The sequence below is a fragment of the Tachyglossus aculeatus genome, chromosome 17, assembly GCF_015852505.1.
Source record: "Tachyglossus aculeatus isolate mTacAcu1 chromosome 17, mTacAcu1.pri, whole genome shotgun sequence".
NCBI classification, from domain to species: domain Eukaryota; kingdom Metazoa; phylum Chordata; class Mammalia; order Monotremata; family Tachyglossidae; genus Tachyglossus; species Tachyglossus aculeatus.
This window is the reverse complement of record NC_052082.1, coordinates 7,924,458-7,944,834: the sequence shown is the minus strand read 5'-3', so window position 1 is coordinate 7,944,834 and position 20,377 is coordinate 7,924,458. Positions and strand designations below refer to the sequence as shown.

Below are 20,377 nucleotides of genomic sequence, written 5' to 3'. Positions count from 1 at the left end.
GGCTCTGTGTGCAGAGTCCTATACCAGTTGCTTAGGACAATGCCGGAGGTAAAACATCCCTAAGAGAAATAGCAGCTATTTATTTCTGAAGTCTCTCTGATACATATTTTTAAAGCTGAGAACTATATTTAACATCAAAATCATCAATATTTTTAATGGTATTTACCATATCACCACCTCAACGTAGAACAGTGCTTCGCACATAGTAAGCGCTTAACAAATGCCATCATTATTTTTCCAAGTAGGAGAGAGAACAGGTACTGAATCCTTATTTTACAGTTGAGGAAATTGAGGCACAGAGAAGGGAAGTGACTTGCCCAAGGTCACACAGCAGACTAGAGGCAGAGCGGGGAATTGAACGCAGGTCCTTCTGACTCACAGGCTCCAGCCACTAGACCACACTGCTCCTCTACCGATGAACAATGGACATGTTCATCATTCTACTGAGTCTTGACTGTTGTGATGACTTTTACTTTATGGCAATACAACCTAAGGGTATCTTCCTTAAAAATTCTGATTTTGGCAGAACTTCTCGATCGTTCTTGCTCAATAGGTGGAAGACCACGCAACCGATCAGGACGCTGGATCTGATCTCTGTTTATGCTGCTTCCATGCCAGTTGACCAGAAAACAAAAATATACTAGACTGTAAGAGTCGAAAGGCTCGGAATAATCCTACCAAAACCCTGCCTCGCAGGGATTGCCAAAGTCCTCTCAAGGGGTGGATGTCAGCCGTGTTCAGGTTAGAAGGGAGTCTAGTTGAATACCCCACTTGGCTTCAATCAATCAATCAATCAATCATATTTATTGAGTTCTTACTGTGTGCAGAGCACTGTACTAAGCGCTTGGGAAGTACAAGTTGGCAACATATAGAGACAGTCCCTACCCAACAGTGGGCGGGCAGGTGGCGGCAAGTTCCTGGAAATGAACTCTTGTGGAGACAAACAGGTAAGAAGCCTGTCCATCACAGTGGAAGGCCCTTATATCTAGCAGATATTACCACTAACTCTGGAACCTTCACCCAATTAGGTCGAAGGTATAAATAGCTGAGAAACAGGTGAGAGACCCACTGCCTAATTCCTAGAAGTTCTTTTGTGTGTTCATTTCCCATCAGGGAAAAAAGGTACATTCTTTTTTGGACGTCAATATATTTTTCTTTGTCACTATGTAGATAGGTGGGCAGTGAGGTTTGTTATAGAACATTCTGGTGGGCAGAGTGTCTCTCATAGCGTTTAATAAGTTGTTGAACCATGATGGAGGGAGAGGACGGTAGGCAGTTTTGGGGAGGTGACCACCTCCTCCTCTGTTGGGGTCACAGAGTCCCAGTCCCTGTCAGCACAGAGACCCTCTGCTTTTGAGGTGACCCCTGCTCGGGGTCCTATTGATTCACTCATATCTCAAGTACCCAAAATAAAAGCTCATTTTCTGTTCTAAAGTCTACATCTCCTGGACCGGCCTTCGGGTGTCTGTGGACAGAATTGTCTAATTACTGGGTGATGCTTCCCCCAGTGCTTAGAACAGTGCTTGGATGTCAATATATTTTTCTCCCCGGTCCAGTGGTCAAAGACAAAGACAAAGACAAAGGCATATGATGAATGAAAATGGAAGATTGGAATAGAAGAAACTACGACTACATGGTGCCTGAAGAGATCGTTTATTGGAAAGAGAAGCATGCTTACTGTATACAACTGTGAGAAATGGTAGTGTAAACAGCTCAAATAGTCTCAGCGTTTTCACATGAAATTCCTACTGGGTTGGGACTGACATTTCACGACAGTACATCAAGTATGAATGAAAAGAAAGGATGTTGAATAATACATAGTAAAAAGCGCAAAGAAGCATGGCTTTCTTTCCCATCCATGTTACCACCTAAAGTCTTTTGGAGACGTTTGCAGGTAACATGCTGCTACATCTTGAACGCAGATAGACAGATGAGAGATCGCATAAACCGAATGGAGCTATCAATTGAATCTAGGAATAAAAAGAAAAAGCTTGATTAGTGTTTTGAAATGATCAGATGTCTACAGTTTCAGCTAATAAGGGTCTACAATCCATGGATTATAGTGTTTTTGACTGGTTGCCAAATTCAAATGGTTAAGATCCATTTTCAACCATAGTGACCATTCCATTTTTAGGTAGCTCTCTGCGATGTTAGCTCTGTGCTCGTTCCTGCTTCGACTGTGAGCCTCAAGTGGAGCTGGGATTGTGGTTAATGATCTTGAAATTACCCCCATTGTTTAGTGCAGTGGTAGGTATAAAGTAAGCACTCAACAAATATTATTATTATTAGTGGATCTAATCAATCAGAAAATGATATCCATTCATGGGCACCACTGATTTCCCTGTGCCATCCGAACTTCCATGATCTAAACTGTTTGATCACCTCCAGATTATGTTTCTATACGAGGTGGCCTTAACCTATCTGGACCTGTGGAGAGCAGATTCAGGTACAGGGATAGGGATGAGGACAGCATGAAAAATGGAAAATTCCAAGAAGGAAAAATATTTTATGCATGGAGCTGGAGCGGAATACTCTTCACAAATTCCCCCTCAATCACACTTTTTGTGGTTCCAGATTTTTTCCTGCTTTCTATGTGACTGAGGAAGCTCAATGATAAAAGGATGTAGGCTACCTCAGTAGGCTTAGTTCTTAAGGTGAAGTGGCTTCATGCATGACATGCTTTGTGCAATGAGATTGATTCTGTATCTTTGTCTCAGATAAGCACTTTCATAAATGGAGGTTAAAGTCATCATGGGGAGAAGCCACCCAAATGAGAAAAACACCTTAAAAGGCCTCTGTTCTGGGAAGCTGACCCTGTTCGTGTTTGTGTCTATGAATATATATATATATATATATATATATGTATATATAATATATGTGTTTTTGTCCGAGTATATCAATATTCATTCATTCAGTCGTATTTATTGAGCGCTTACTGTGTGCAGAGCACTGTACTAAGCGCTTGGGAAGTGCAAGTTGGCAACATATAGAGACGGTCCCTACCCAACAGTGGGCTCACAGTCTAGAATATATAATACATTCACATATATGTTCATAACACACACACACACACACACACACACACACACACACACACACACACTCACACACATATATATTCATAGACGCAAATTTAAATACACACACCTCACACACCTTCCCATCTCCACACACAAATCAACACACACATAAGTGCATATAAAATCACATATAAGGATTTCAAAACCCGAAAGCCGGTGGAGACTTACCAAAGGCTAAAAGTGGGAGTTTAATTCATTACACAACCTGTAATTTCAAAAGGAAAAGCAGTTTGGAAACAGATGAAATAATAACAAAAATGATAACAATGATGAAAAAACAGCGAGTGTCATGTAGGAACATGTCTCTTGCATTTATCCTACAACTTAAGTACTGGAGATCTCCGTTGCCTCAAAAGCTATGGCACATCCTAAAAATGGGAGTGAACCTCCGTGGTTTTCAGTCAGTTACATATTGAGCTGCAGTACATGGGAGACTACAAAATAACAGTCGGTAGAAAAGTTCCCTGCCCACTAGAAGCTTATAGTCACAACTAATAGTGATAAGAAATTCATTTTCCCTCTATTTAACTGCTTGTTTTTGCATATGAGGAGGAGGAAGAATGGTTAGAAAAGGGCTGATGCAATTAAATAATACAATTTGTTTTATGTCATTCATTCACTCATATTTATTGAGCACTTACTGTGTGCAGAGCACTGTACTAAGCGCTTGGGAAATGCAAGTCAGCAACAGATAGAGATGGTCCCTACCCAATGGGTCCCAGGCAGAATAACATGGTGGGTAGAAATTTAGACCACTAGATGTATTTATAGAGGTAAAATGAATTGGGGATGTGAGTTATCATCTGGTAAATTCATTCATTTCAACAGTGTTTACTGAACACTTAGTGTGGCTTAGTGGAAAGCACACAGATTTAGTGGAAGTCAGAAGACCTGTGTTCTAATCCCAGCTCCACCATTCATTCATTCATTTACATTTATTATTAATAATAATAATGATAGCATTTATTAAGCACTTGCTATGTGCAAAGCACTGTTCTAAGCCCTGGGGAGGTTAGAAGGTGATCAGGTTGTCCCACGGGGGCTCACAGTCTTAATCCCCATTTTACAGATGAGGGAACTGAGGCCCAGAGAAGTGAAGTGACTTGCCCAAAGTCACATAGCTGACAATTGGCAGAGCCGAGATTTGAACCCATGACCTCTGACTCCAAAACCCATGCTCTTTCCACTGAGCCACATTGCTTCTCTTATTTATTGAGCAGTTACTGTGTGCTGAGCACTGTACTAAGCGCTTAGCCTGTTGTTGGGTAGGGACCATCTCTATATGTTGCCAACTTGTACTTCCCAAGCGCTTAGTACAGTACCCTGCACACAGTAAGCGCTCAATAAATACGATTGAATGAATATAGAGACGGTCCCTATCCAACAACAGGCTCACAGTCTAGAAGGGGTTTGCTGTGTGACCTTGGACAAGGCAGTTAACTTCTCTGTTCTGCAGTATCCTTATATGCAAAATGAGGATTAAATACCTGTCCTCTCTCACTTAGACAATGAGACCTGTAGGTGACAGGGATTGTGTCCAATCTTTTTTTTTTTTTAATGGTATTTGTTAAGCTCTTTGCCAGGCACTCTACTAAGCACTCTAGTAGATACAAGCTAATTAGGTCCCATACGAGGCTCATGATCAATCCCCATTATATAGATTAGATGACTGAGGCCCAGAGAATTGAAGTGACTTGCTCAAGGTCACCCAGCTGACAAGTGGCTAGGCTGGGATTAGAACCCAGGTCTATCCACTAGGCGATGTTGCTTCTCAAAATGTATTATATCTGCCCAGTGCTTAGTACAGTGCTTGGACCATTGTAAGCTAAGCCCCTAACAAATTCCGTGATTTTTGTTTGTGTGTACAGTGGTAGTATGTGCTAAGCACTTAGGGAACATATAAAAGAAATAAAAGACGTGATGCCCCAAGCATTTTATAATCTTCTAGACTGTGAGCCCACTGTTGGGTAGGGACGGTCTCTATATGTTGCCAACTTGTACTTCCCAAGCTCTTTGTACAGTGCTCTGCACACAGTAAGCACTCAATAAATACAATTGAATGAATGAATGAATAATGGAGTAGATTGTAGACCCAAATTGATTAAATCAAGGTATGCAGTTAATCCACAAAATTTCTCAAAGAAGACAGTTTTCCTTATTAGAAATATTTCTGTCAGAAGTTGTTAATTACCTCTACTTTCCTGACAGGTACATAAGTAATTGCCTCTAGTTTTTCTGACATAGGTACAGCCCAAACAGAGGAGATAATTTCATGTCCCTATAATGATAATAATAATAATAACATTTATTTAGCGCTTACTCCGTGCAAAGCTTTGTTCTAAGCACTGAGGAGGTTACAAGGTGATCTGGTTGTCCCACGGGGGGCTCACAGTCTTACCCCCCATTTTACAGATGAGGGAACTGAGGCGCAGAGAAGTTAAGTGACTTGCCCAAAGTCACACAGCTAAGTGGCAGAGCGGGAATTTGAACCCATGACCTCTGACTCCAAAGCCCGTGCTCTTTCCACTGAGCCACTCTGCTTCTCCTGTAGTCAGAACCTCTCCCAAAACCAGTCCTTGTTCATCATCTAAGTTTGTTTGTTCATCATCTAAGTTGTTTGTTTGCTTCCGAGGTGGAAATGAGAACATTGTCCCTCTAACTGCCAGGGGAGATTGGCCCCCTTGGATGCTGAGAAAAATCAATTGGTCTGCAAAGGCCTGGTGGACCTTTGTAGCTGCATCTTGCTCCGAGCAGCTTCTTTCCTACCCAGAGCTGGGAGCAAACTCAGAGCTACTTATCCAGTGAGGAGAGCTGGAAATGGAAGCAAAATAAATTCCTCTCCTGAACCCCACCTCTGTAGGTTTCTATCACTCAACATAATGGCCTACAACCCCACTGGAGAGGAGGAAAGCCTAGAAAAGAATTAATTTCCAAGCTCTTGAGCATTTCCTTTTCCCAAACCAGAATTAGTGCCACTGTTGGGAACACAATGAAGTACCAGGATTCTTGGGGCTGCTGCCCAAGGCTGGGAGCACCCATGTTTTCACTCTGATCTTGGCGGGGGATGCTTTGCCCCAGGGAAAACTTGGGACAGTTCCTCTTGCTCACCTTCCCCTTTCCCAGTCTACTGAACCCTGATCTCTGTAAACTCCTGCCGCAAACCTAGGATTCAACGAAAGCCTAGGAGCTGCCGACTTGCTGGCATTTAGGGGTAATCTGTGCCTCCATTTGCCATCTCAATTGTTTTTGTTATCATAGACACCCCTCCTCCAACACTGGTTGTTTCTAGAGTTCGAGGGCAAGGATTGTGGCTTCTACTTCTCATCATCATCAATCGTATTTATTGAGTGCTTACTATGTGCAGAGCACTGTACTAAGCGCTTGGGAAGTACAAATTGGCAACATATAGAGACAGTCCCTACCCAACAGTGGGCTCACAGTCTAAAAAAGTCTACTTCTCCTCTTCCCCTCCTCCTGCTGCAACTGCTACTACTATTAATAATAATAACTGTGGCATTTATTAAGTGCTTTCTATGTGCCAAGAACTGTAGCAAACACTGGATTCAAGATAAGCAGGTCTGACAGTCTCTGTCTCCCATGGGATCCCCAGCCTAAGTAGGATGGAGAACACTTATTGAATCCCCACTTTATAGATGATAAATCTGAGGCCCTGAGAAGTTCAGCAACTTGTCCAAGGCCTGGAATTAGAACCCAGTTCCTCTTATTCCCAGATCCATGCTCTTTCCACTAGGTAACACTGCTTTTCTATTGTACATTTGGGCTCTGCACAGAGTAAGAGCTTATTAAATACAACTGATTGATGGATGTGATTATTAATCCCAAAGGCAAATTTAGGTTGTTTGCTAATTCCCTTTGACTGACTGACTGATTGGTTGATTACCCACATAGGTCCGGTACTTATATGTAAGTAATTCAGCTGAACTTACCTGAGGAAGAGGGAAGGGTAATTCCACTGGATGAGGGGCCTGGAAGACATTTGGGAGTCTGACAAAAGGGAGGGGGTGTCGTTGAAGTGGAACTTGGTAGTTAGGAAGGTGTCTAAGGGGTTGGAGGTTCTGAAAGGAAAGAAAGCCATCTTTCAATCGTCTGGTCATTGAAGCCATTCTGATTCCCTTGGGGCTGGGTGAACTCCTTTGAATTCTCTGAGATCATCGTTGGATTTACACATACAAACTATCTGGATAATTCAGGCCACTGAAATTCACTTTCATCTGGCATTTTCTGGTGACTGAGGCCAAAAATGTTCTTATGAAATCTGAATGATCACATTGATTTTCCAGCCTGGACACGAGTAGGCGTTGGCGCTGAATGACTGAAAGGGAAGACACGGTCACCCCAGGGTAAATCACCATCTACTCTGGAAGTAAACTGATTCCTTTCAGGAGGTGAACGGTCCTTTCCAAGGCTCCGATAGTCCCAGTAGCACAAGGGTCTCAACAAATCAAGAGTCCCAGCAGCCCAAGCCCAAGGGTTACCCCACTTGGGAGTGATAAAGGGCTTTGATCACAGATGATGCCATGATCATTCATTCATTCAATCGTATTTATTGAGCACTTACTATGTGCATAGCTCTGTACTAAGTGCGTGGGAGAGTACAACACAAAAATAAACAGACACATTCCCTGCCCACAATGAGCTTACAGTCTAGAGGGGTCCTTTGACTGAAAGTTCTCACGAGAGAGGAGGACCTCAAGAGCCCCCAGACAAGCAACTAAACACGGCCCAACCTCGACAGTTTGGCAGTGAATCAGACCAGCCCAGCCTACAGGTTTGGGACTAGTGGCCTGGTCCATATGGGATTGTGCTTTCCAAGCGTTTAGTACAGTGCTCTGCACACAGTAGGTGCTCGATAAATACGATTGAATGATTGTACTGCACAATACCACAGCAAATGGCAAAACAGTTACTCGCCCTGGGAATATGGGAGAGAAGATTAAGACTAGATATGGGCATGGAAAACACGTGACTTCTTTTTATTTCTGTATCCTAAATCATCACTTCTAATTCCTTAAAGAAAGTGTACCTGGAGCACCTGGAGTTTCTTCAGTCTCAGAACATGGTTCTGCTAAAGAAAAAACACATAGTGTAAAAGTAGGGAAGGTACTGCAAAGAGTGGAAAGAGTTTCATTGAAGAGAAAAGTTCTTACTTCAGCGGGAACTTCGACAGGTTCCTTTAGTCAAAACAAAAAGGAACCGATTAGATGCACAAACTGTACAAGTTGCTTTGTTCATTCAGTCAGTTGTATTTATTGAGCACTTACTGTGTGCAGAGCACTGTACTAAGCGCTTGGGAAGTACAAGCTTTGTCAACATAGGCACTTATATTAATGTCTGGCTCCTCTTCTAGACTGTGAACTCGTTGTAGGCTAGGAACATTCCTAACAACTCCTGTACTTTACTCTTCCAAGTGTGTAGTACAGTGCCCTGCCCATGGTAAATGCTCAATAGATACCATCGATTGATTGATAGGCAAATTGTGATGAACGTATGAGGTGAATAATTTCGGTGTCAAAACTTTGTCTCTGAGAAAGAAAAGGGTATATTGTTTTTAGGCTGAAGCAATCGAATGGGCTGTCCAGATAGAAGAGATTCACCTGATAATTTTTCAGTTTCCCCATGGGCCCAAGGAAAAGAGAAAAACAATTCAGCCCAGAGGCTTAGTCTCCACTGCCAAAGGGAACTTGGACAGAATGCCCAAAGCCTGCCCCAATAATATAGAAAAATGGATGCCAGAGCAGAACTCTGGAGTGGTGAGGGGGCATAGGGAATTGACTGGGGTTATCCAGCTAATCTCTGAGCCTCTATTCCATATCTCATGGAAGACTTCAGATCTGGGAGTAAATGATGGGGGAATAATGTGATATATTCCCTCTAGACTGTAAGCTTGTTTGGGGCAGGGAATGTATCTGTTTATTGTTACACTGTACTCTCCCAAGAGCTTAGTACAGTGTTCTGCAATCACTAAGTGCTCAAAAAAAGGATTGAAGGAATGAATGAATGAATGATTTAGGCTAGAGAAATGACAAGTTAGATCACTAGTTGTGTAGTGAAATTGTGGGAATGAAAGGACCTGGGTTCTAACCCTGGTCTCGCCACCTATCTTCTCTGTCACCATGGGCAAGTCACTTAACTTCTCTGTGCCTCAGTTACCTCAACTATAAAATGGGAATTAAAACTGTAAGCCCCACGTGGGACATAGCTCTGTACAAACTGATTACCTCGTATCTGCCTGAGCACTTAGTACAATGTCTGGTGCATAGTAAGTGCTTACCAAATATCATTTTTTTAAAAGAAGTAAAAAACTAAAAGAGTTATCTGGCTAATGTTCAGACCAAAAAAAAAGGTATTTTGTCTGTATGAGCCAGGAATTGAAACAAATTGGATCTTTGGGGGCTGTAATATCCAGAGAGTAGATGTAGTTCTCTGCATTGTTGTGATTTTGAGCGACTAGCAGTAATCTGTAGTACAGTGCTCTGCACACAAGAAGCCCTCAGATATTTCCCCTGATTGATGATCACTGTGAACAGGTGCCATTTCAGGCCAGGAGACTCCAGGAATTGAGGAAAATCAGAAGAGAAGGAAGAACTCTCTGGGTCCAGGATTGTTAGACTATAAACTCTCTCTGTGCCCTCTCATTCTCTCATACTCTCCAAGGTGCTTAGCACAGTGGTCTGCCTTTAGTAGGTGCTCAATAAATACTGTTGAGTGATTGGGTAATGTCAATTCATTGGATTTCCACTTTCATTCCAGTGTCTGGCTGCTCATGGGAGAGAGAACTCCAGGTCTGAGTATAAGCCTCAGGGAAAGTGGAGCGAGGGAGTTGAGGAAGATGAGTGAAAATAGTATTTATGAAGTGCTTATTGTGTACAGAGCACTGTTCTTAGTGCTGGGAAAATTACACAAGGGGGAATTAGACTCCAACCCTTTCCTTCAGGGTCTCACAATCTAAAGAAAGGAATTACAGATTGAAGCAAACAAGATTAAACTCTCTTTAGGCCATCTTGATTGCCCAATGTTGTCGCGTGTCTCTTTTCCACTCACTTCCTTGCTGACCCACTGATTCACTAACCTGCTGACTTGCTGATCTGTTGACTGGACCCTTTGAATCGGAGAGTTAAAGTCCCAGACTGAACAGTTACAGTAGTACAAAGTCTCTTACCTCACTGGAGGAGCTGCTGTCTTCATTCTGCAAGGGAAAAGGCAATCGATTGAAGTTTCATCGGTTAATCATGTTGGGAAGGTGCATCTCCAGTCCCTCCCCCTTCAGTGTCAAGGAGATTCTTGGTGAATTGAGATCCGAAAACTGATCATGTTGGATTTCTTTTTTTGGTGGTATTTGTTGATTCTGACAGTCACTGTTCCTCTTTGTTAAAGATGGGGCAGCCACCCAAGCAAAGAGGGTAAGACATTGACTAGCCCATTATTTTTCTCAATTTGCCCCACCCACACGCAGCATTAGCCTAGTCAAGTCACTTCCAACATCTCTCCCTAGGAATGATCACAGCACAGTCCTTGCTCACTGGGAGTAAGGAAACAAGTGGCTTTTGATGAAGCTAGAGAAACAATAAAGAGAATAAATATACTTTTTAAATATACATTTTCGCTTATCCTTTTTCCTGAAAAATTAAAAATATTACCTGGATAGGTTGATAGACCTTAGGCGGTTCTTCAGAAAAAAAAATGTATTTCAAGGGGCGTCTCTGATAACAGAAAAGGTAGGCATTGTCATAAAATACACCATGAATGAAACACTGAAAGACTGAAATACTTCCTGTGAAAGGAAAGAGGCAGTCTTAACTCTTATGGGAAAGAAAACTAAATTGGTGTTAGTGATTCTCCTCCTTCACATTAGCTAAAGGTCTTTGGAGTGGGAGGGTGAAAGCCAAAGGAAATATTTTTCTCCCATTGCTTGTGGCAAGCAAAAGCAATTTATTCCCACAGGAAATTGGGGAAGTAGAAGATATCAACAGGTGCATGGAGGGTTTGGATAAATTCATGGAGAAATCTAAAGTGGGTCATTAATTTAGGCCTAAAACAAGTTTAGATGGATATGTGGATGATTTCTGATGGCTGATTAGAGAGAAAGTAGAGGTGCAATAGGGCAACTCTGTTATACTGTTATGGTACTCTCCCAAGTGCTTAGTACAGTGCTCTGCACACCGTAAGTGCTCAATGAATGCCACTGATTGATAAAATATGGGGAACAATTAAACCATTACACAGTTTCTCCAGGAATCAGACATAGAATTCCAGGCTGCAGAAACTTCAGGGGGGTGTTTTTTATCTCCAGTGAGCACTTACCTGGCTGGAAGGGGAGAACACTGTTGTACTCTCCCCAGCGCTTAATTTGGTGCTCTGCACACAGTAAATTCTCAATAAATATGATTGATTATTGGTTAACACTGAGGATGTTTCAGAACCAATTGCTGAAACTAGATGTGAGAGACTACACTTCCTCCAAGCCAGGCAGAGTACTTCACCAGAGTGCATCATTGCTGCTAATGCACTCAAAAAACACTGAAACAATTTGCTCAGCCATTGCTTCCTCTCACTACAGCTAGGCTCTCTACATTGAAATATAGCTTTTTAAAATAATATATAACTGAGCTTGTTTGATTAACTTGTAGGTGTCTTTCAGAAATAAAAAGAGCCAGCTCAGGTCAGAGAGGGAGCAGGGTTTGGTGGCAAGAATTTTATTCTGAGAGTCAGAGGGTTTGGGTTTTAGTCCCAGATGTACCCCTGGCCTGCTAGGTGACTTTGGGTAAGTCACTCGACCCCCTAAAGTCCCAGCACCCTCTGTTAAAATGGGGATGATAATGTCTGCCTTGCTGTACCTCACAGGGATGGTGTGGAGACCAAAATTGATATCAGTAATGTGAAAGTGATTTGGAAAAAAAAAATCTATACAAAGTGAAAGTAATATTGAGTCAGACTCCAGGGAGGTGGGAATCAAAATTGAAGTCTAATTCCATGACTTGTGACACAGTAATGCACTCTGGAGAACTTTTTAAAAGAGAACGATGTCTTAGCTTAAATGACACACTGCAGTGGACATGTGAGGGACAGGGAAGAGAGATTTTTTTTTTTTGCAGTTTCCATCCCAAATACTTCTCAACTAAAAATCCGTTTGCTTTTTAATGTCAAAAGAGAAGTTGTACCAGATGGGTAGGCTTGAACGGTCTCAGTCCCTGTTGATATATCTATGAAAGATAGGTAAAACAAAGGTTATAAAATCACCCAGTGCTCAAGAAGATAAAAAATGTGATCACTTAATGAAAGACTTTTCTCAGTTCAGTACACGGCTTGACATGTTCTTTATAGGGAAAAAACTTAAGTTGTTTGCCAAAATGTGAGTGAAGAATACTGAGAGAAAAATAGTTAATCAGAGAAGTAGCACAGTTTAGTTAAAGAGCACAGGCCTGGAAATCAGGAGGCCTGGGTTCTAATTCTGTCTCAGCCACTTGCCTGTGTGTGACCTTGGATAAGTAACTTAACTTCTCTGTGCCTCAGTTATCTCATCTGTAAAATGGGAATTAAGACTGCAAGCCCCATGTAGGACATGGACTGTGTCCAATCTGATTGGCTTATACCTACCCCAGCTCTTCGCATAGTGCCTGGCACATAGTAAGTGCTTACCAAATACCACTGAAAAAGTGTCTCGGTACCTCATTTGCCTCATCTGTAAAATGGGAATTAAATCCTCCTTCCCTCAATTTAGACTGTGAGCCCCATGTGGGACGGGGCAATCTGATTATCTTGTATCTACCTCAGTGGTTAGTACACTGTCAGGTATATAGAAAGTGCTTAACAAGTACCAGGAAAAAAAGAGGAAAGATATTTCTAAAATATCATTTTTACTGTCACAACATATTAAGAGATTTCACTATCACAACACATTAGGAGAATTACCTCAAAGGGCTCGTAAACCATTGGCTGTCTCAGAAGCTGTTCCCACTAAAAAAGAAAATGTTCACTGTGAAATCACTGTAAAATCACCACACACATATTAGAAGATGAATATATATAGGAAAGTGCCTCACCTGTTTTTCATAGTTGATATTTTCCTTAAGGGAAGCAAAATATAAAGAGTTTTACTTTTATGGAGGGAAAAAACTGATTCACTCATTCATTCATTCATTCAATCGTATTTATTCACCATCAATCATATTTATTGAGCACTTATTGTGTGCACAGCACTGTACTAAGCGCTTGGGAAGTACAAGTTGGCAACATATAGAGATAGTCCCTACCCAACAGTGGGCTCACAGTCTAAAAGGGGGAGACAGAGGACAAAACCAAACACACTAACAAAATAAAATAAATAGAATAAATATGTACAAATAAAATAAATAAATAAATAAATACACATATACAGGTGCTGTGGGGAGGGGAAGGAGGTAAGGTGGGGGGATGGGGAGGGGGAGGAGGAGGAGAGGAAGGAGGGGGCTCAGTGTGGGACGGCCTCCTGGAGGAGGTGAGCTCTCAGTAGGGCCTTGAAGGGAGGAAGAGAGCTAGCTTGGTGGATGGGCAGAGGGAGGACATTCCAGGCCCGGGGCATGACGTGGGCCGGGGGTCGATGGCGGGACAGGCGAGAACAAGGTACGTTGAGGAGATTAGCAGCAGAGGAGCGGAGGGTGCGGGGTGGGCTGTGCACTTACTGTGTGCAGAGCACTGTACTAAGCACTTGGAAAGTACAGTTTGGCAACAGATACTGAGAATTCTCCCATGACCAAGAGTAATGGAAAACTGATGCAAATACTTGAACAGTTTAGTCTACAAAGTCAGTTTGGGTGGGTCTAAAATACTCGCGTAGCCTCAATTATCCAGCTAATCTTCCTCGTTTCCATTTTACACAGTGCTGTTTCTGTCAGGTCTGTGAAGGGAAGTTACAAGGGAGCAATATGAGTGGGAGAGTCAGGGTTCCCACTGGCAAATTGAAAGAAAAAAGTTAAAACCATTTTCTGTAGGATTTTTATAATGGTATTTGTTAAGCACTTACTATGTGCCAGACACTGTACTAAGTGCTGGGGAAGAAACAAGACAATCAGGTTGTACACAGTCCCTGTCCCACATAGGATTCACAGTCTTAATCCCCATTTTACAGTTAAAGTAACTGAGGCACAGAGAAGTTAAATGACTAGCCCAAGGTCACACAGCAGACAAGTGGCTGAGTTGGAATTGCATTGGAGACCCCTCTAAAACTGAAGGGAAAGTCATATTTCCAGTTGGGATTGCCAGTGTATTGAGGATTGAAGGGAGAAGCCAGCTGGGCCTCAGACGCTGGGGATCACAAATTCAGCTTGCAGTTGTCTATTCTTACTATTCCTGGAAAATTCCTCCCTCCTCCCTTTCTTCCGGGGGAGAAAATAGTGGCACAGAATAGGGCATCCCAGCAGCAGGAGAAAGGTCATTGCTCTTTCCTGCTCCAAGCTGGAGCACTGGCTGTCTAGTGACTTACCTCGCTAGAGAAGGTGGTAGGAATGTCCTTCTAGGAAAAGGAAAACCCATTTCAGTGGAAGGACTGTCTCAGGGGGAAGTCGACCCCCAGCCCACATCATCCCACTGGCCTGGAATGCCCTCCCTCTGAACATCCACCAAGCTAGCTCTCTTCCTCCCTTCAAAGCCCTACTGAGAGCTCACCTCCTCCAGGAGGCCTTCCCACACTGAGCCCCCTCCTTCCTCTTCCCCTCCTCCCCCTCCCCATCCCCCCTGCCTTACCTCCTTCCCCTTCCCACAGCACCTGTATACATGTATATATGTTTGTACTTATTTATTACTCTATTTTATTTGTACATGTTCATTATATTTATTTTATTTTGCTAATATGTTTTGTTTTGTTGTCTGTCTCCCCCTTCTAGACTGTGAGCCCACTGTTGGGTAGGGACCATCTCTATATGTTGCCAACTTGTACTTCCCAAGGGCTTAGTCCAGTGCTCTGCACACAGTAAGCGTTCAATAAATACGATTGAATGAATGAATGAATGAAGTGGTTCTCCTCCCCCAAACCGGCCCTTCTCCTTGGTTTGGGCAGGCTTTTATAGGGCTGCCAGCCAAGACTCATCACTTGAGGAGCCAGGAAAAACCAGGCCAAAGATGGAAGATGGTCCCACATTAGGAGATTGTAAAGGGAAGGGAAGACTAGAGTTTCTGGTTGTGGGCACTCCAACTGACTAATGGTGAATAGTGTGGTGTCCAAAATCAGCAAGGATGAAGGAAAGCATTTTCCCATCTCCACTTGGATCACTTCTTGTCAGGTTATACCACCCAGTTTAGTGAATAAAGTCAGTGGCAAACAAACTTCCACCCTTGGTCTGGCTATTTGACTTGGAAAGGTGGGTAAAATGCATTGTGAAGCTTAAGTCCCTCGAATTCAATGCAGGAAATAATGATTATGAATATCTTAAAAGAAAATTTACCACAAGAGCTCTGTGTTTCAGGAGGTTCTCCTAAAGAAAAAATATAGAGTGGAAAAGAAAAATCAGTCAATCAGTTAATGGTATTCACTGAGTGCTTATGCTGAGCAAAGAACATTGTTCTAAACTTTGGGGAATACAACAGAGTAGGTAGACAGGATCCCTGCCTTCATGGAGTTTACAACCTCATTTGGGGAGGCAGACACTAAAATAAATGATCAATCAATCATATATATTGAGCAGTTGAGCACTTCTTGTGTGCAGAATACTGTGCTAAGCACTGCCTGTAATTTAGTCTGAAATTACTGGTGTGGGAGGCCCCAGGGTTCAAAATATAGACAAATGAACTACTGATAATGGAGGATTGAGTACTCAAGAAACTTTCAAGAAAGTATCTTACCATAACCAACTGTTTGTCAGTTTCCTAGGGAAGGAAAAAGATAAACAGTTCATGTGCATGTCATAGCAAGGTGGAAACATTGACTGACAAAGTCAGAACAGTTAAAGTGAAGTCGAGAACTGAAGACTTTATCTGTAAAGCTGCCCTGGTGGACTCAATTGACTTGGTCCATCAGTGGGGTGGGAGAAAAGTGGAGGAAGAAGCCCTGGGCTTGAAGAAGAGAATGGAAGAAAAGAGAAGAGAAGAGAACAGAAGGGAATGAAAAAGGAGAGAAGAGAAAAGAAGGGAATGAAAGAGAAGAGAACAGAGAGAAGGTGAGACTATGGGGGACTGAATCATAGAAGTAGCACAGTGAGGGGCCCCTTCCTGGTTTGGGAGAGGGGCAGATCCAGGTTCCATTCATTCATTCATTCAATCATTCATTCATTCATTCATCCATTCGTATTTACTGAGCACTTCCTGTGTGCAGAGCACTGTACCAAGTGCTTAGAAAGTACAATTCAGCAATGAAGAGAGACAATCCCTGCCCACACCGGGCTTACAATCTAGAAGTGGGGAGACAAACATGAAAACAAGTAAATAGGCATCAATATAAATAAATAGAATTATTCCTATATACACATCAAAACAGACTGTGTCCCCCAGGGGATAGGGTGGGCTCAGTGCCACTGGACTAAATGGTCAGAGACCCCAATGAACCATGCTGACCATAAATTCACTTGGTTGTTGTCTCCAGTGCTGCTGGATAACTGCTCCCTCCCCCAACACCTGCATTTGGTGTGTTTGTGTGGACTAAGCCCACTGCTTGAGGTAAGAGGACAAGGGAGCCCGGCCTGGACTGTAGCTGGGTCAGCCAAAGCTGCCCAGGCCCAGGCTCTGGCCCTTCACTGAAGGACTCACCTCACTGGATGAGCTGCTGCTCTGTTGTTTCTGCAGAGGAGAGACAAACTGTTCAGTGTCAGGGCTGATGCAGGGGAGGACACCATATTTCCCCTATTCCCCTTCCCCCGTCCTGCCTGGGAAGGGTCCTCCACTTGGGGATTGAAGGCCTGGGCAGCCAGGGGCCATCACTGCTCAACTCTAAGTAGATCATTTTGTGGCTGAGGGGCAGGATGGGGAGGGGACCTCATAACAAGGATTTCCAGCAGGAAAATCTCCCTGTCCAGGCGTCACTGGCATTATCAGGGGCAAACCTGATGCTGAGGGAAACGAGGCCTTTGTGGAAGCATGAATCAGGGCACTCCTGATCCCCAGCCAGCCTTCAGGAGGCTTCTGGTCCTCATATCTCCGGGGCTGGTCCACACACATGGGTAATTGCCGGAGCTTTGATGCCAGACTATTTCTAGTCCCAACTACAATTTTTGACCACCTCCATTCTTTTTTCCTATTTCACTCTGCTTCTTTCCATCTATTGGTCTCTCTCTCTGTCCTTGGAGGATTGTTCGGGACTTGGGGTAAGCCCTGTATGTGGCTGAGTCTCTCCTCTGTCCATCTGGGGCTAGGACACTGGTTCTGTCCTCTCCAGGGTTCCACAGCCCTAACTCCCAGGCAGTCACTTGCCAATTACCTCAGCCTCCAATATAATGAATGGAGAGTGAGTCTGAGAGCTCTTTTTCCATTTGGGAATCCTAGTCCCTTTCTCAGCTCTGGGAATAGTAATATTAATAGTATATGATAATAATAATAATGTTATTTGTTAAGTGCTTTCTATGTGTCAAGCACAGTTCTAAGTGTTGAGGTAGATACAAGTTAATCAGGTGGGACACGATCTCTTTCCCAAATGGAGCTTATCATCTAAGTAGGAGGGAGAACTGGTATTGAGTCTCCATTTTAATAATGATAATACTAGTTATTATTACTATGGTATCTTTAAGTGCTTACTATGTGCCAAGCACTGTTCTAAGCACTGGGGTAGGTACAAGGTAAGCAGGTTGTCCCATGTGGGGCTAAAACTCTTAATCCCCACTTTACAGATGAGGGAACTGAGGCCCAGAGAAGTTAAGTAGCTTGCTCAAGGTCACGCAGCAGACAAGTGACAGAGCCAGGATTAGACTAGTGACTAGATCCTCTGACTTCCAGCCCTGTTTTGTTTTTCCCCTAGGCCACGCTGCTTTCCCTCCGGCCCACTGTACTCACGGGAACTGCCATGGCAACAGCTACCAGGCAGGCAAAGATAAAGACCTTCATGGTGATGGAGTCCTGCAAAGAGAGGTGAGAGAGATGAAAGATACATTTCCCTTTTCCTGCCAAGAATCTAAGGGGTTGCAGATGTAGGGGTACAGAGCAGAGGATCACTTAGGAAGCAACCAGCTTGGAGGGCCAAAGCAGAGTCATTGCAATTACAGCATTGTTGTTACAGCATTGGAATTGCCCACTAAGAGATACAATAAGTCTTCCCTTTTCTAGTTCCATCAAGACCTAGATCCAAGGTCATAATAATAATCATATATTTTAAGTAATCCATTTATGTTAATGCCTGCCTCCCCTTCTAGACTGTAAGCTCACCGTGGCCAAAGAACATATCTACCAAGTCTGTTGTGCTGTACTTGCTCAAGTGCTTAATAAAGTGCTCTGCACACCATAAATGCTCAATAAATATCATTAATAATAACAATAGTGATGACATTTATTAAGCACTTACTATGTGCAAAGCACTGTTCTAAGCGCTGGGGAGGTTACAAGGTGATCAGGTTGTCCCACGGGGGACTCACAGTCTTCATCCCCATTTTACAGATGAGGGAACTGAGGCCCAGAGGAGTTAAGTGACTTGCCCGAAGTCACACAGCTGACAATTGGCGGATGCGGGTTTTGAACCCATGACCTCTGACTCTAAAGCCCGTGCTCTTTCCACTGAGCCACACTGCTTCTAGGTTGATAGAGGTAATCGACTTCAGAATTTCATATTGAGGGAGGAATTCCTTCAAATGAAAGTTCCTCTTTCCGAGCTGTGAATCCAGTAATAACTTACCAATGAGTAATATGCTATATCAGCTGTTTCTCCATGTTTTTTTTAAAAAACCCTTCTCTGTCCTAATGCTTGATAACTCTGCAAGAATTCCCGAATCTGAACAGGAGATTTTTCAGCTGCTTTCCTCATGGTAGGGATTCCCAAAACAGCTGTATCTGTTTTACTCTCTTCCTCTTCAAAGAGACATCACAGTCCACAGATGTCACAGATATCAGGGGGAAGGTAGCAGAAATCTCTATGGGCCCCACCTACCCACCTCTCCTCCTCAGCAACTCAATTGAATTTCCCTATTCTAGAATGACAAGAAGAAATAGGAGTATTTTAGACTAAGTAGCATTGCTTTCTGTCTGCTAGGCCTATAGTAATTTGAACGCTTTCTCAGGTTAACAATTTAAGCACTTTTATGGCCTAATTATTTTAAATTTTTGTTTAGGTTAATACTACCCCAATTCTCTGAATAAATACTCCATCATCTGTTCTAGTAGGGCTGTATTGACCTGGCTTGCACATTCAAAATCAAGTCGAATTTCACCCTCATAGTATAATTCTTTCTGTTTTGAAGGCTAGTCTCCCCAAAATAAAGCTATTTGATTCATTCTTGGGTTCAGATCATTCTTAAAGATGCAGATTTTTCAGAAGGAAGCCATCTTTAAATCCTTCTTTTTTTCAGTTATCCTATTGTTCATACCCTACCCAGGGAGAATCTGAAGTCTTGAAAGGAGGATAAACTAGTTGAAATTGCTAAGTGAGTTACTAGTAGAGAGGAAAGAACACCCAGGATATCAGATCCTGTACATCCAAAAGGCCAGTAGCTAATTCAAATAGCAACTTGAAAAATATCAACAATTCTCCTTTACCTATTAGAAAATTCCCTAGAGAATAATGAGAGTTTCTTTGATTTAGAGGTTAACTCCTTAAAGCACTTACAATAACCAGGTATCGGTCTCACCTAGACTGTGAGCCCATTGTTGGGTAGGGACCGTCTCTATATGTTGCCAACTTGTACTTCCCAAGCGCTTAGTACAGTGCTCTGCACACAGTAAGCGCTCAATAAATACGATTGATTGAAAATCTCAAAAATGATTACCAGTAGTACCTTAAATTCATTTTTTTCAGAAAGCCATTATAAATATAACCTATATAGTTTTATAGAAGAGCTAACAGAAAAACCTCCCAAAGAAAATGAGGTAGGATAATCAGTATACTGAAATGATAAAAAGAAGTTAATACCTTGTTTCCGAAATGGGAGCAGGAACAGGAGGGAAATCTGTAATCAAGTTGATGTGTTTTGCTCTGTTTCACAGCTATTTAAACTCTGGCCTTAATCGTATGCAAATTCTGTGGTTTTTCATTATTCCAATAGGGGATAGAATTCTAAGAATTAGCTCTGATTGGAATTACCGTACTGCACATTTTTGGTCCATAGAAATTCTAAGGAATATTGAAACACCAGAGTGATTTACAGGAGGGTAAGAGGAAATTGTACAGGAAATGA

General features: G+C 42.6%; 1 protein-coding gene across 3 annotated transcripts; it reads right to left on the bottom strand.

Annotated features, from left to right (window-relative positions):
• Nucleotides 1-1,637: 1,637 nt before the first annotated feature.
• LOC119939628 (alpha-S2-casein-like) lies at nt 1,638-20,159 on the bottom strand. Of its 3 annotated transcripts, XM_038759754.1 has the most exons (16): nt 20,113-20,159; nt 18,051-18,113; nt 16,815-16,844; nt 15,915-15,938; nt 15,518-15,547; nt 14,560-14,589; nt 13,142-13,165; nt 13,011-13,055; nt 12,260-12,301; nt 10,739-10,801; nt 10,261-10,287; nt 8,249-8,272; nt 8,125-8,166; nt 7,028-7,156; nt 3,249-3,285; nt 1,719-1,970 (listed from the first exon to the last, which is right to left on the bottom strand). In XM_038759754.1, exons 2-15 carry the CDS (start codon nt 18,099-18,101, stop codon nt 3,277-3,279), a joined length of 570 nt encoding a protein of 189 aa, XP_038615682.1. In that variant the 5' UTR covers nt 18,102-18,113; nt 20,113-20,159; the 3' UTR covers nt 1,719-1,970; nt 3,249-3,276. The 3 variants fall into 3 exon arrangements, with proteins under 3 accessions (XP_038615684.1, XP_038615682.1, XP_038615683.1); XM_038759755.1 differs by lacking the exon at nt 12,260-12,301 and having other exon boundaries at nt 1,793-1,970; XM_038759756.1 differs by lacking the exons at nt 12,260-12,301; nt 14,560-14,589 and having other exon boundaries at nt 1,638-1,970.
• Nucleotides 20,160-20,377: the final 218 nt, after the last annotated feature.